The sequence below is a fragment of the Anneissia japonica genome, unplaced genomic scaffold (genome assembly GCF_011630105.1).
Source record: "Anneissia japonica isolate Jap-2015-1 unplaced genomic scaffold, ASM1163010v1 scaffold1951_len603592_cov169, whole genome shotgun sequence".
Classification (NCBI taxonomy): domain Eukaryota; kingdom Metazoa; phylum Echinodermata; class Crinoidea; order Comatulida; family Comatulidae; genus Anneissia; species Anneissia japonica.
The window spans coordinates 272,626-285,503 of NW_022741522.1; the positions used below are offsets into that span (position 1 = coordinate 272,626).

The 12,878-nt window shown below is 32.7% G+C and overlaps 1 protein-coding gene across 2 annotated transcripts; it reads right to left on the reverse strand.

The window, feature by feature from the left end:
* Positions 1-3,275: 3,275 nt before the first annotated feature.
* LOC117118733 (ladderlectin-like) lies at positions 3,276-5,907 on the reverse strand. Of its 2 annotated transcripts, none has more exons than XM_033263411.1 (2): positions 5,547-5,907; positions 3,276-4,338 (listed from the first exon to the last, which is right to left on the reverse strand). In XM_033263411.1, exon 2 carries the CDS (start codon positions 4,328-4,330, stop codon positions 3,830-3,832), a length of 501 nt encoding a protein of 166 aa, XP_033119302.1. In that variant the 5' UTR covers positions 4,331-4,338; positions 5,547-5,907; the 3' UTR covers positions 3,276-3,829. The 2 variants fall into 2 exon arrangements, with proteins under 2 accessions (XP_033119302.1, XP_033119303.1); XM_033263412.1 differs by having other exon boundaries at positions 3,276-4,335; positions 5,547-5,905.
* Between the last annotated feature and the right edge of the window lie 6,971 nt (positions 5,908-12,878).

Genomic DNA, 12,878 nt, shown 5'->3' on the forward strand with positions numbered 1-12,878 from the left:
GAATACAGTATTAAATACCATCACACAAATACACACACCCACACACTCCACCATTAAGGATAAATGCTATTAGAGCGCATTGGCCGAATCTCAACGGGTTCTCATTTCTTGCAACTCCTCATTAAAGAGAACTATATAAATGGTTCGATCAGCACATTGGCCGAGATTTTACATTAACAAGCCTAATCTCTTTTCTCAGCCAACTGAACTTATTTCTGCAAATTCTAGGCCTAGATAAATTTTCATTGCCATAAAATTATTGATAATACAATAGTATTACAATAATCGCACATTAATATTTAGGATAGCATCTTCTCACATTTAATTTCAATTATACTTTTCAATTTGTAATACACTTAAATTTTTTATTTTACTTAATTTTAAGAATTAGTGTAATGTTTCATATGCTTATGTACAAAAATAGTATCATGTTATGCTACGACAATAAATTTTATTTAGATTAAATAATTTTGTTATAATCATCCTTATCATCATCATTATCTATTATAGTCCGGCAGCTTAGCAGATGGATGAGGACGTTCCGGACAAAAGCACCAATTTTTTTTTACATGCTTCTTATGGTCATAGCATTCAATTTTTGGTAAGAACCACCTTAATCTTGGATTTCAAAATGGCCGCCTAATAAAACCTATGTTTATCTATATCTTCGCTTCTAAACCACTTGGAATTATAATTCTAATGTCTGAAACTATTTTTATATGGTCAAGGAAAAACCATCATACCATTTTTGACCTGGTCAGATTGCCACAAATAGGTCATTTAAGGTCATTTAAGGTCAAATATTGTATGGTATCTTAAAAATTACATAATTGTCATATTTTACATTAAAACCATACCCTGACTCTCAGAATATTCAAAATCTTTACTATGAACTACAATATTTAATTCGAGGTCATTTTGGCGGCCATCTTGAATTTCAAAATTGCTGCCACGCAAATCTTATATTTATCAATATATCGGTTTTTAAACCACTTTAATGAGAATTATGATATCTAAAATTATATTTATGGTCAAGGATTTGTAACACTTGTGACATGTCAGATGGTCATTAAGATCATAAAAGGTCATTTAAGGTCATTCAATTTATATACCATACCATTACCATCTTTTATCTGTTCAGATTGCCACAAATAGGTCATTCAAGGTCAAATATTGTATGGTATTTTAAAAATTACGTAACTCATGTATTACATTAGAACATTAGAATCATATTCATACTCTCAGAATTCAAATGTTTTACTATGAAATATATATATATATAAAAAATCTGTCGTCTCAACCACTCATGGAAGATTGTAATCTTCCTTCTTAGTATTTTCATAACACATGGAACCACGACATATTTGAGAAATATTTGGATATAGGCCCTGTCTCTTATACACATCTTTTCCTATGGTCGGTACACGAGCGAAACGAGCATTTAAGCTGGGGCCGGGGACCACCAAGGGCCCCCGGTGGACTACGCGTATTTGGCGATACTTTTGACGATTTTTTCATTATTTGATAGGCATCAAGCTATTGTAATATGGTTTGATAATCGTTGTAAATCACACCATCCATGATGAAACGTTATGCTATACGTAAAAGATTAGACCTACTTTATAAAATGACATATTTCATAAATATTTTTTTTTATTCTCCGATGAAACCTCCTTTTTCGCGACGAGGGTGCTGGGTTTTGTCACCTCAAAAAAAAAAATCAATATCTGTAGCAAATTTAAAAATACTTGATATTAGTCTTCATCGTTATTATCATCGTCGCCAGGCATATCATTATTATATATTTAACAGTATTTGTAATAGTGATAATAATAATTTTTAACAATATTAATAAGTCGTCGTCTTCATCGTCACAATTACCATTGTTATTGTTCGTCGTATATGATTTCATGATAATACACAGAATATCACGGACGACGACGGTATAGGCCCATGCTATAGACGTAGGCCTATTCAAATACTACTAATTTTGCCCGTAACATCAAAACTTTCAATATCGAGTAATCGAGTGCATCTGCAATTTCGCAAAACAACTTTTTTAACATAGAAGGCGGCTCTTTACTCTTTTTCAGCACTGCATGGCGTAGCAAATGGTTAATAATCATTAATTCAAAGAATGTGTAAAGTAGAATAGAACATTTTTCACATTTCCTATACATTAGATATGTGTGGTGGTGTAGGTTTTTATGTTCTTTCAGTCATTATTTGATTTAATTTCTATGTTATTATAAATAAAAAACCTTATTTTATGTTTAAATTGGTCATAATATATGTTGCCCTTTTTGTAATGCTACAATAATAGGCCTATAGAAAGAAATAATATTATCCGTCATTATTCAGCCTTTTATACTGATTCGATTAATTGAATAATTTTTCTATTGTCTGTATTTGATACGATCCATGTATGGTATTATTCGATTGGTAAATGGAGTAATTATTAATATAGCTTTGTGACAATTATATTGATACCACCCATGTGTGGTATTATTCTATTGTTAAACGAGATAATTATTAATGCAACTCCTTTCAGTATATCTTAACCACGTATTCAGAAGTGTAGTATGATTCGTTTTGGTAAACCTAACTATTTGAGAAGTATCTTTCTTTATAAGATGTTAAGATAGCCTGTGGTATGATGCCTTATTCGTTTCAGTAACGTGAAATGAATTGTTTTGCATAGTCGATTTATAGTATGGGATTTAAGTAACCAGAGTATATTAAGAATATTTTTGATAGGTATATTTGATGTGGCATGTTGTTCGGCTTGATTAACCAATGATTGGAACCATTACATTCATTACAATACGTACTTGTGTTTATCGTCATTCATCTCTGAACGTATTCTCCATTTTAAAACTAGTGGTTTACAGGTTACAATTATAATGTTATTATAATTACGATTGTTTGTTTGCTTACATCACAATATTTTTGCAGATTTATGGTTGTACAACTATCATTAATGCGAATTATGATATATAACACTCAACATTATGCTTGATGAGACGTCATTGTGTTATGACGTCAGTTTGTGTTAAAAATCTGTCGTCTCAACCACTCATGGAAGATTGTAATCTTCCTTCTTAGTATTTTCATAACACATGGAACCACGACATATTTGAGAAATATTTGGATATAGGCCTACTTGATAGTGCCTAATTATTCAGAATTTCCAAAACTAGAGATATATTTGTGATAAGCTTAAATTTTACGAAGCAAATACCATAATCACATAAACTTAAAAAGTTATAAAATACTTTGCATCACATTTTTAACCTGTCAAGCTTGAAATGAAATTGTGCAAACAAAGGTTATTCAAACGGTAAAGCAGCATCAGCTTGCAAAGGGGAGTATATAAGCAACCGAGGGAATAATAAGCTTTTCTCCTTGGTAGGATGATTAAATACTTGTTTTTAAGCCAATATCCTATTATTTATATTTAAAGGCTTAAATGTTCTACATAGCAATGAAAAAAAAATGACACATGGGAAGGTGTTGCGTGACTTTACGTGCATTTATTAATAATGTAGATTATGAGTAAACAGAAGAACGACATGAGCAATGAACATACTTGTTATTAATAGGTAACGTAATTTAATATATGATAAAGATGTTTAATATATTCAGGCAATGTGTTTGAACAACTCTAGGTATCTTGTTATTCAAACAACAGGAACATTGTTAATCAGTGGTATTTGACGCCAGTGTTTATTCAAAATCTATGTGCGATAAAATGTAAAAAATAAAAGTTGTTTGGCTAATAATTAAATGAACCAAACTTTTACAAAGTTTGTGTCGACAGCATTCAAATTCACTCGCATTTAAACTCGCAGAGATAGGCAAGGCCTTCTGAAGTATAGCAGTTGCGGTCGTCCCATTTTAGGTCATCAAACCACACAGCAGCGCAATTTTGATTCCCTCCCTGGTTATTTGGCTCGTCCTTTGCCCAGTTTAGCTCGCCAGCAACCACCTTTCTGGCGTCGTCCCAATGCCACCCTTCGTTATTCTTGTACAGCCCAATCCAATATCTGGCACCATATGTATCAGTGATCCTTCCACCAGTTGCATCTTTCCAAAGTGAATTGGCAAACTCGCGTTCTCCATCATTAGTGAGTGTAGCCAAACTAAGACGAGCATACTTGTCATCGCACGAAAAATCAAATGAATGACAATGAGCACGAGCGTCATTCCAGTTGTCGTGATCCATGAAGTATATGTAGCAGGCGTTATCGTATTCACTCCAGCCATCCGGACAATCTGCGTCAGTGAGAGTCATTAGTACTCCAACAACGAAGAGAGACCACAGCATCATGGTTACTACTGAAACAAACAGAATAAATATTACCCATGATTCATTGCTTGAATCACAGCGCGTTAATATATTCAATGGAATGAGGCTTTTAATTCAAAAAGAGCATATGTGCCATTTTTATTCCTTCATCCCAGACTGAAGCTACACAAATTCAAGTTATCAACTGCAAAAAAGTTAAATGAATTTATAAATAATTACAGACGAGCTCAGTAATATCAAAAGATAATGTGTTCTTGTCAACAGTGAACTTTTTTGCCAGAAAGTCCTTATAACAGTTCCTATTTTACACACAAAACATATATATGCAACTTTCTAAATGTTTCAAGTCGTAATTTATATATTATATTTAATCGTACCGAATAACCCGCGTTATAACTGTTATATATTTTGTTCCTATGACACCATTTTAGTTCAATATAAGCTTGATATTCAAATTTTATTCAACAGACTTATTTGATCTGTTTTTACTATAAACACGTCTTACAAGTATAATACCTACAGTATTTGTTTTGCAATACGTTTTATACAGAATTCAAAATTATAATGTCTTCCTAATTCACATTGAATAATGTTTCAGTTTGTAGAATAATCTATTAATTTATGTTAGTGTAAGTATTTTGTTTTTCAATATTGAAGAGTAATTTTTATAATTTATGACAAAATATTGTATATTTAAAGAACACTGGCTTTCTTTAGTAGAATCATAACTCTACTCTAAATATTATGATGAACATTTTTTCTGATATTTTACGAGGCCTTTCTATTTATTATTTCTCGTTTTCATTCCATATTCTATTATATTTTACAAGTAAGATTTAGTTTAATATTTTTATAACTATACAAGACTTTACATATAAAATATAGTCTACACTTACACATAATGTCATTTTTATACACCATTTAAACCAGTTTTCTAATATTAGTAATATTTAAAAGATTTTTTATATAAATTTATAAATATTACTTTTTTCTCTCCTTTTTGTTTGTTGTTTTGCGCAATAAAGTGCTTAGGCCTATTTATAATTTCCAATACCATAAAGCTAACGATAAGTCAATAATAAAAAAGCTGCTCGCCTCATGTGCAAGTATGGAATTGTCCTCTGTTAAAACTTACAAACATATGTAAATTGATAATTATTTTGAAAAAATTGACGAACCATACCAATCAGTGTATATAACATTTATTAAAGACGGCTGGTGTGCACGTATTACTTACCTTATAAATCGGCACGTTCCAACAAGTTGACTAGTTGCGTCACTAATGAATTTCACTGTTTCCTTTTTCCAAACTCCACTGCAATAGCATTTTTGGGGAAAAGGTTCGAAGTTATATACGTTTCATTAGAAGGGCGGGGATATTACCAAAACGAACAATTAGCCTATCATATTGCCAGGAACCACCTGTATGTGAATTTTTACAAAAGAATATAATTTTTGGGTTGGGCCTTGATAAATGTCAAAAGGTTTTGCTGATATAAGCAATTTGGCTTATGCACCATATTGCCGCGGATGCTTACTATCTCAGAGTTGTTAACATAGAGCTGAAAGTTTTAATAACGGTAATTAACATTGTGATAAGCATTTTCTCTTTTTTTCAGTATCCTGAGTTCATAAAGAACGATTCGTGACAAAATAGTTTACGTTGGATACCTGAACGAAATGTTCATTTTACCCTCGCTCGCTGGGGAAGTGTGTGTGTGTCTGTCATGAGTATATTTCCCGCACGATTAAAATCGTAACGGTACTGTGTTTGGTCTACAGGAGCTCGTGCTTCGTATAGGTCATTCCATTCATAGAAAAAAAAAACATTTTTATCGGAGAAAGCGTACCTGTCGTTCGCCGTACTATACATAACTCCGGCTATATAAAGTTGATTTTGAGATTTAAAAATGTTAATCTTATTATTGTAGTAGTGACACTATGTCCACGTTTTAATTATTGTTATTTATTCGTTAATATTATTATTCGAACAAATGGTCAATGAGTAAAAAATTTAAAAATAAATTTAAAACAATGAATAGATAAAACAAAATAAAAAGATATATATTAATAGTGGGGAAAATGTGGTAATAATTGCCTTTCAATTATTTAATGTTGTCAACGCTTGACATAAAATGCAGCATTTTATGTCAAGCGTTGACAAAGACTACAGGAGTAGCCGAAATATTCGCCTAATAAATTTTAGTGTTTCTAAAGTCAACATCTTACGTATTTGAGTTTCTTTACTGTTACGTTATATTATATTTACATATGTTTCGAAACACACGTGGACACGCCTTCTTCATATATATATATATATATATATATATATATATTCACTCGCCACTGAGGAAGGACTAGTGTTGTCCGAAAGCTCTGGTTCTATTTCTGGCTGTTTTCTTACGTTTACTTTTTAGCTGTTGCTTATCATTTTTGTATCTCTACTGAGATCCAGCCATTGTTTCCCACAGCATTGTTGCTGTCTCTTATACACTCCACAGTATTTGGTCCGTGAAGGTTAAATTTTCATTTTCAATTATTAATATATTATTTTGGCTGATTTTCAAAGAAGATATATAAAAGTTAGATGAAAAAAACTTTTTTTTATGGATGTTGTTTGGGTTATTTTATTAAAAATGTATATTTTGCGTCAAGGACGGGACATTAAAAAATGCTAAACATTTCTTAAACTGTAAATCTGATAACAAAATTTTGGTGCAGACACAGTTACATTGTATTTCCTCTATTACAAAATCATGTGTTTAGTTGAAATTTGTTATTATTAATTTCATACTTACACATTAAAAATTAATGATTGTCCCGGTGTGACATTTGAGGAGGTTTTTTACATTCATTAGGAAAGTAATGCTATGAAAAATTTAATATTCGATATTCTCCTACTAGAGACTATAACTTAATATTTTATCAACCAATTTTTAGATAATTTTTTGTTTAACCTGCCTAAAATATAATATTTTGAAAACAAATTGTCACAGACGGGACAGTTTTTGTCACAGACAGGACAATTTTGACACGGACACTTAAAAAATTAACGCAATACAAGTTTTTTTTTTGCTACTAAATTATAGTACAAATGTAGCAAAGCAAGTAAAATGTTGAAATGATATTAGAGAATAATTTTTATCCCTTTTTATATTAAAAAGTATAGTATGTTATGCGAGAATTTGCATAATAATGAACCGTAACCAGGAAACGTGTTTCAAAACATTGCTTTCGCGAAACGTAGGCTTGTTCACAGCGTACGTAATTGAATGCTGATTGGTCATTTTGTTACCCGGAAGTCAATGCAAGACCCCTCGCAACGATTAAAGCCAGGCTTAGAAAAGTTAAACACGGTGGCGCGCCAGGCATAGTTACTATAGAAACACAGCCCGGCTTGAGATAAGCCACCTAGTTCAGACTGGCAGGTGGATAAACCCGGTGAGTTGAGCCGGGTTTATCCACCTAATCTGATCTAGGCCTTAACAGTGTACCAGCTGGTTAAAGGCGGGCACTCTATGAAGAACGCAACGCGACTACGCGCGCGCAGTGGGTCGTTTTTAATGACGATTCGTTCAGACTGCCACCGACAATCAGCAGACGACGTCGCGTCGTCTAGTGCTCACAGGGAGCGGAGTTGGATTCGTCGTGCGACGGTCGTACGGACCGTCGCACGACGCAGTGAGTGCCCGACTTCTACATAGCAGAAGATTCTGAGTACGGAATACAGATGTGTACCATAAAGCATGCTTTATGGGAAAAAAAACTCGATGCCGTGTTATTCCAAATTAATTATGATTTTTATAGGTAGACCTATGATACACATACTGTCTAAGTTGAGCTAATAATAATATATGTAATGTTTATTGAACAATAAACATTATTACGTATGTTATATACGGCTGATAGCTATTAAATTTAAAGGTTAAAGTAGACAAACAAACTGAACTCCCATTTTTATTGTGCTATTGCGTACATCATCAAAAATCAGGTGTCTATTTTCACAGATTGTTTTTTATTTATTCAACATTATTTTATACATAACACAGGGTGTTTTTTCACACTCAGTTATTAATATGAAACTAAACTCTAAACAAGTGATGTCGCCAGTGGGGAAGGTTCCCCCTGTCGGATTGGCCTGGACCCCCGTCGACCGACGCAAAGACGAGATTGTTGGACCACACATTTAAAAGATTAATAATTTGCCTATATGTATACACCAGAGCCTTGTCGTATTTTATTGACTTTGGGTCTATCTAATTAGCATACCACCCCATAAACTATGCTTTAGACAATTTAAAATATGTTTAAAGACGATTTTAAAGATTTGTATAGATAAGATATATCAAATATAAAAATACGATTGTGAGAGACTGTAATACAAAATATGCGCTTTCTAGAGAAACCATGGAGTCCACTGATAGGTTGACATACGATAGTATTTCATTTCATTTCAAATAACTCTATTTCAAATGTTTATATTTAATATTGGAATTTGTATATATAGAATTTTAATTTTTTTCATAATATTTTATATTATTGTCGTTGTCGTGAGAGATCCCCTCGACAGTATCATTCTTCTACTTTTGGGCAATCCTGCCATATGACAACTATATTTTTATATGTGTTTATAGCGCAATAAATAAAATGAAATGAAACATTTTTTATTTTTTTAAAGTAGAATTATCTACTTTAACAGTTGATTCATAATAATTGCAAAAAGAAAGAAAAAAAAAACATTTGAAGAGGGCAAAACCGCAAAAGCAAACAAAGCCTGAAGGAGTCTTGCCTTATGAAAAAAAAAATACATGAAACGGATAACAAAAAAAAAATCAACAACAGTTCACAAGGAGACAGAAAAGAAAATTATATCGGAAAAAATAAAGGTAATAAGTACAGAAACCGATCGTCATCTAAGAAATAATCATTTAATTAATTAAATCTTTAGACAGCAAAACATTATTGTCTCAGGTTAAATAACGAGATAGAATATGTTTCAGTTTAATGAAACAAACTCCAAAAAAGGTGATACAAGCCATTTTTTATTTAAACTTTATTTATTTTGTTCATCATTTTTTGTTCATACTATCCTATGTAAATATAAAGGGTTGAATGTAATGAATTAATAACTAATGTGATGCAGTTTGGACCAATGAGAAGGCAGATTGAATGAGGCAATTAAAGAGTTAAAGGCCAACTCAGACAGCGTCGGCCGACGCAGCCCGACGCGATTTGTTGTCGCGTCGGGTCTGTGTGAGTTGAACGCAGACGCGATGGTGTGCGTCGGGGGCAGTCGCGTAGTAGAATATTAAACATGTTTAATATTTCTCACGACGGCTTAAGACTGTCCCCGACGATAAACCGCGTCGGGCTGCGTCGGCCGACGCTGTCTGAGTTGGCTTTAAGGTGATATAAAAATGTGTCTGAGCTGCTTGTTTAAGGTAGGTTGTTCCCAACTAATGTAGAGGGCCTCCGGTACCATTGAAACATGTCATGGATTAAACTTTTTATATTTGTAAAATACATTGCTACATTTGTACTATCTTAATATGTAAAATATGCATTATTAATGGTATAAAAAAATTTAAATGAAACAAACAAAAAAATATAGTGGTTGACAAAAAACAAAAATTGTAATTGAACAAAATACATGGAATAAAAAATACATGTTTTAGTTTCATTCAGTTTAAATGAATTATGAGTTTTTGATAGATAGGGACAAGTCAATTCGAAGAGATGAGGCAGAATAGGCAAAGGTTCGTTGACCATATTATGTTTATATTTTAGATTTTGGGATAGTGGGAAGGCTTCATTTGTAGCGAAGACGACGGTTTTGGATAGAGATTAAAAATTTGTAAGAGTTAAGATGGTAATGAAATCAAAAGTATTGAAAAATAAAATGTTATGTTCGTTGTAATTGTTAATTTGAATAGGCAGGGGAGGCGCTCTTATACACATCTAGATGTGTATAAGAGACAGGGGGGGAGATGGGAAGGGCCCAATCGGGAAGAAAAAATTGTCATAGATTCTCATACACTTCTGGCGGCTACGCTTAACCACACCCACTTACGTTTTAGTCTGGAAGAAATCCAACACCCCGACGAGGACATCTGCTCCCCCGTTTGGCAAATCATGGCACCACCCCTGTGAATAGGTATTGCAAATCCAATTGACATTGGAAATTTGAAAACCAATAAAACGATGTGGTTGGAAAATGGCTACCAGGCCAATAGAAGACGTAGGTAAAAGTCATTATTAATAAATTATGAAAAAAAAATAATATCCTATAAATGAAAATTCTACATGCATTTGCCTCAAATTTATTGCTAATCAGAATTAGAATACGAATTTTTGAAGTTTTTAGCTTTTCATGATACTGCGAAAAAAAAGCTACAATGAACATAAATGCCATTATTTTTTCCAGTACATAAACAGGGCGCGACAGGGCGAGTGATTGTAATCTCAGATACCAGAATATCTCGATCGAAATTCCGTTTTGTCGATAAAATACTAAAAATGATGGCGTATCATATGGTCTCAGTTTTGCAGTGCTGTTCGACTACGATTGTGCAATAAGAGTGTAATACACAATTCACTGCTTCTAATTAAATTCGAACTCTCAACGAGGCCCAGTGGACCAGCTGGTTAAGACGTGTTCATCAGAAGATTCCTGGTTCGAATCTCAGACCATATTTTCGACTTGCAGATTTCTATTCCTTAGCGTTCAAAATTTATATATATTATTATAAAATTACCGCGCTACATTGTAAATGCTCACAAAAAAATTCGTATCATATTAAATTCTGTTATTTGCTATGCATCAGCTAGTGCTGTCCAACTACGCATGCACAAGAATGCGAAGAATAATTCCTAACAAAGCCTCCATGGACCGTAGGTTAAGGCGTTTGCATATACAGCATAAGGTAAGGTTCGAATCCAGGCTGGGAATTTTTTTTTGCGCACACGCATGTTCCTCTTATCTTAACGTTCACAATTTATATACAGATAAATTATAAACGGTATAGAAGAGAAAGGATCATGAACTTTACTTCGCGTTCTTGGCTGAATTCATGATGCGTTTTTATCTATGCATCTATGTATAAAACATGTTGTATCACATTGGGAAAACTCGAAGCCGTGTTATTTAAAATTGAAAATAAAAACGGCTAAAGGCGACAATTTGTATAGCTTATGATCCACATACTGTCTGGCTAATTAATATGAACAATAAAATATGTCAAAATTTAAATGTTAAAATAGACAGTCAAAGTGAAATCGCAGTTTTATTGTGCTTAAAATTCACATTTTTATAGCTTATATGATCCACATACTGAGGTTGAGGTAATTAACTTGAATTAATTAGTTCAAGTTAATTACCTCAACCCACACAGTATGTGTGGGTTGAGGTAATTAACCTGAATTAATTAACAATATTAAGATTTATTATTACGGGTGAAACCTATCAAAGGCTAAGGTACAAAATGAACCTGTACTGGCGCAGTTTAATTGCGCGGAATTTCGTTGATTTCCATGTTTTCGTTTAATGCCAGTAGGCCTACATTCAACGTAATGTTTCACATAAATATCAGGGGTTAGGTACATAAACAAACACAGTGAAAACAAAAAGTTCGATGAAGAAAAAAACCTGAATCACTTGTTTGTAAAAAATATATATATGGAAAGCGATATTTAAACCATTTTAAACATTAAAAATGTTGTAAGGATAAAATCCATCAGACAGACATATAAATAATCCGATTGTGACACTGTAAAAGTATGCATTTCGAAGACATTCATTAATTGTTTATTCAAGTTTTGTTTTCATTTTGATTGTGTTAATTTATATTTATCTTCTTTATTTCTTTTCTTTATGTTCATAATGCATAATATACGATCGTAACGTCAGCATACGATTCTTCTTCTATTCTTGTCGAGCCACTAGGGCCCATGTGCTGGACTGACCCTCAGTTTTTGTAGCGTGAGGCAGGTGAGGGTGTGATGTCCCTGGGTGGGACGCCAGTAATGAATTCGGGTGTTACGTATTTTCATAGTTATAATTCTTTATAGGACTACTAAATGTACTGTTATTTCTGATAAACATTTTTTTTGCAAACTGTTTATTTCAGACCACTCAACATTTTTTCGATAAACGGTGCAATTAGTGCAGAGCTACACTACACAATGGACACTACTGTTGAGATGTGTATAAGAGACAGGGTCTCAGTTTTGCAGTGCTGTTCGACTACGATTGTGCAATAAGAGTGTAATACACAATTCACTGCTTCTAATTAAATTCGAACTCTCAACGAGGCCCAGTAATGAAGGAAGGAAGGAACGAACGAACGAGCAAATAAGGAAGGAAGGAAATAAACAAACAAAAGTAAATAAATAAATAAAAATATAAATAAATAAATAATAATAATGATGATTATTAAATGATATTTATTAATTATTCAATATTGACAAGGTATAGGTATTGAATTACAGCCGATTAAACAATAAACATTAAGTTGTAATTAATAAGACAAAATGCTTATTCCCATAACAGTACCAATGTTAATATCATAAA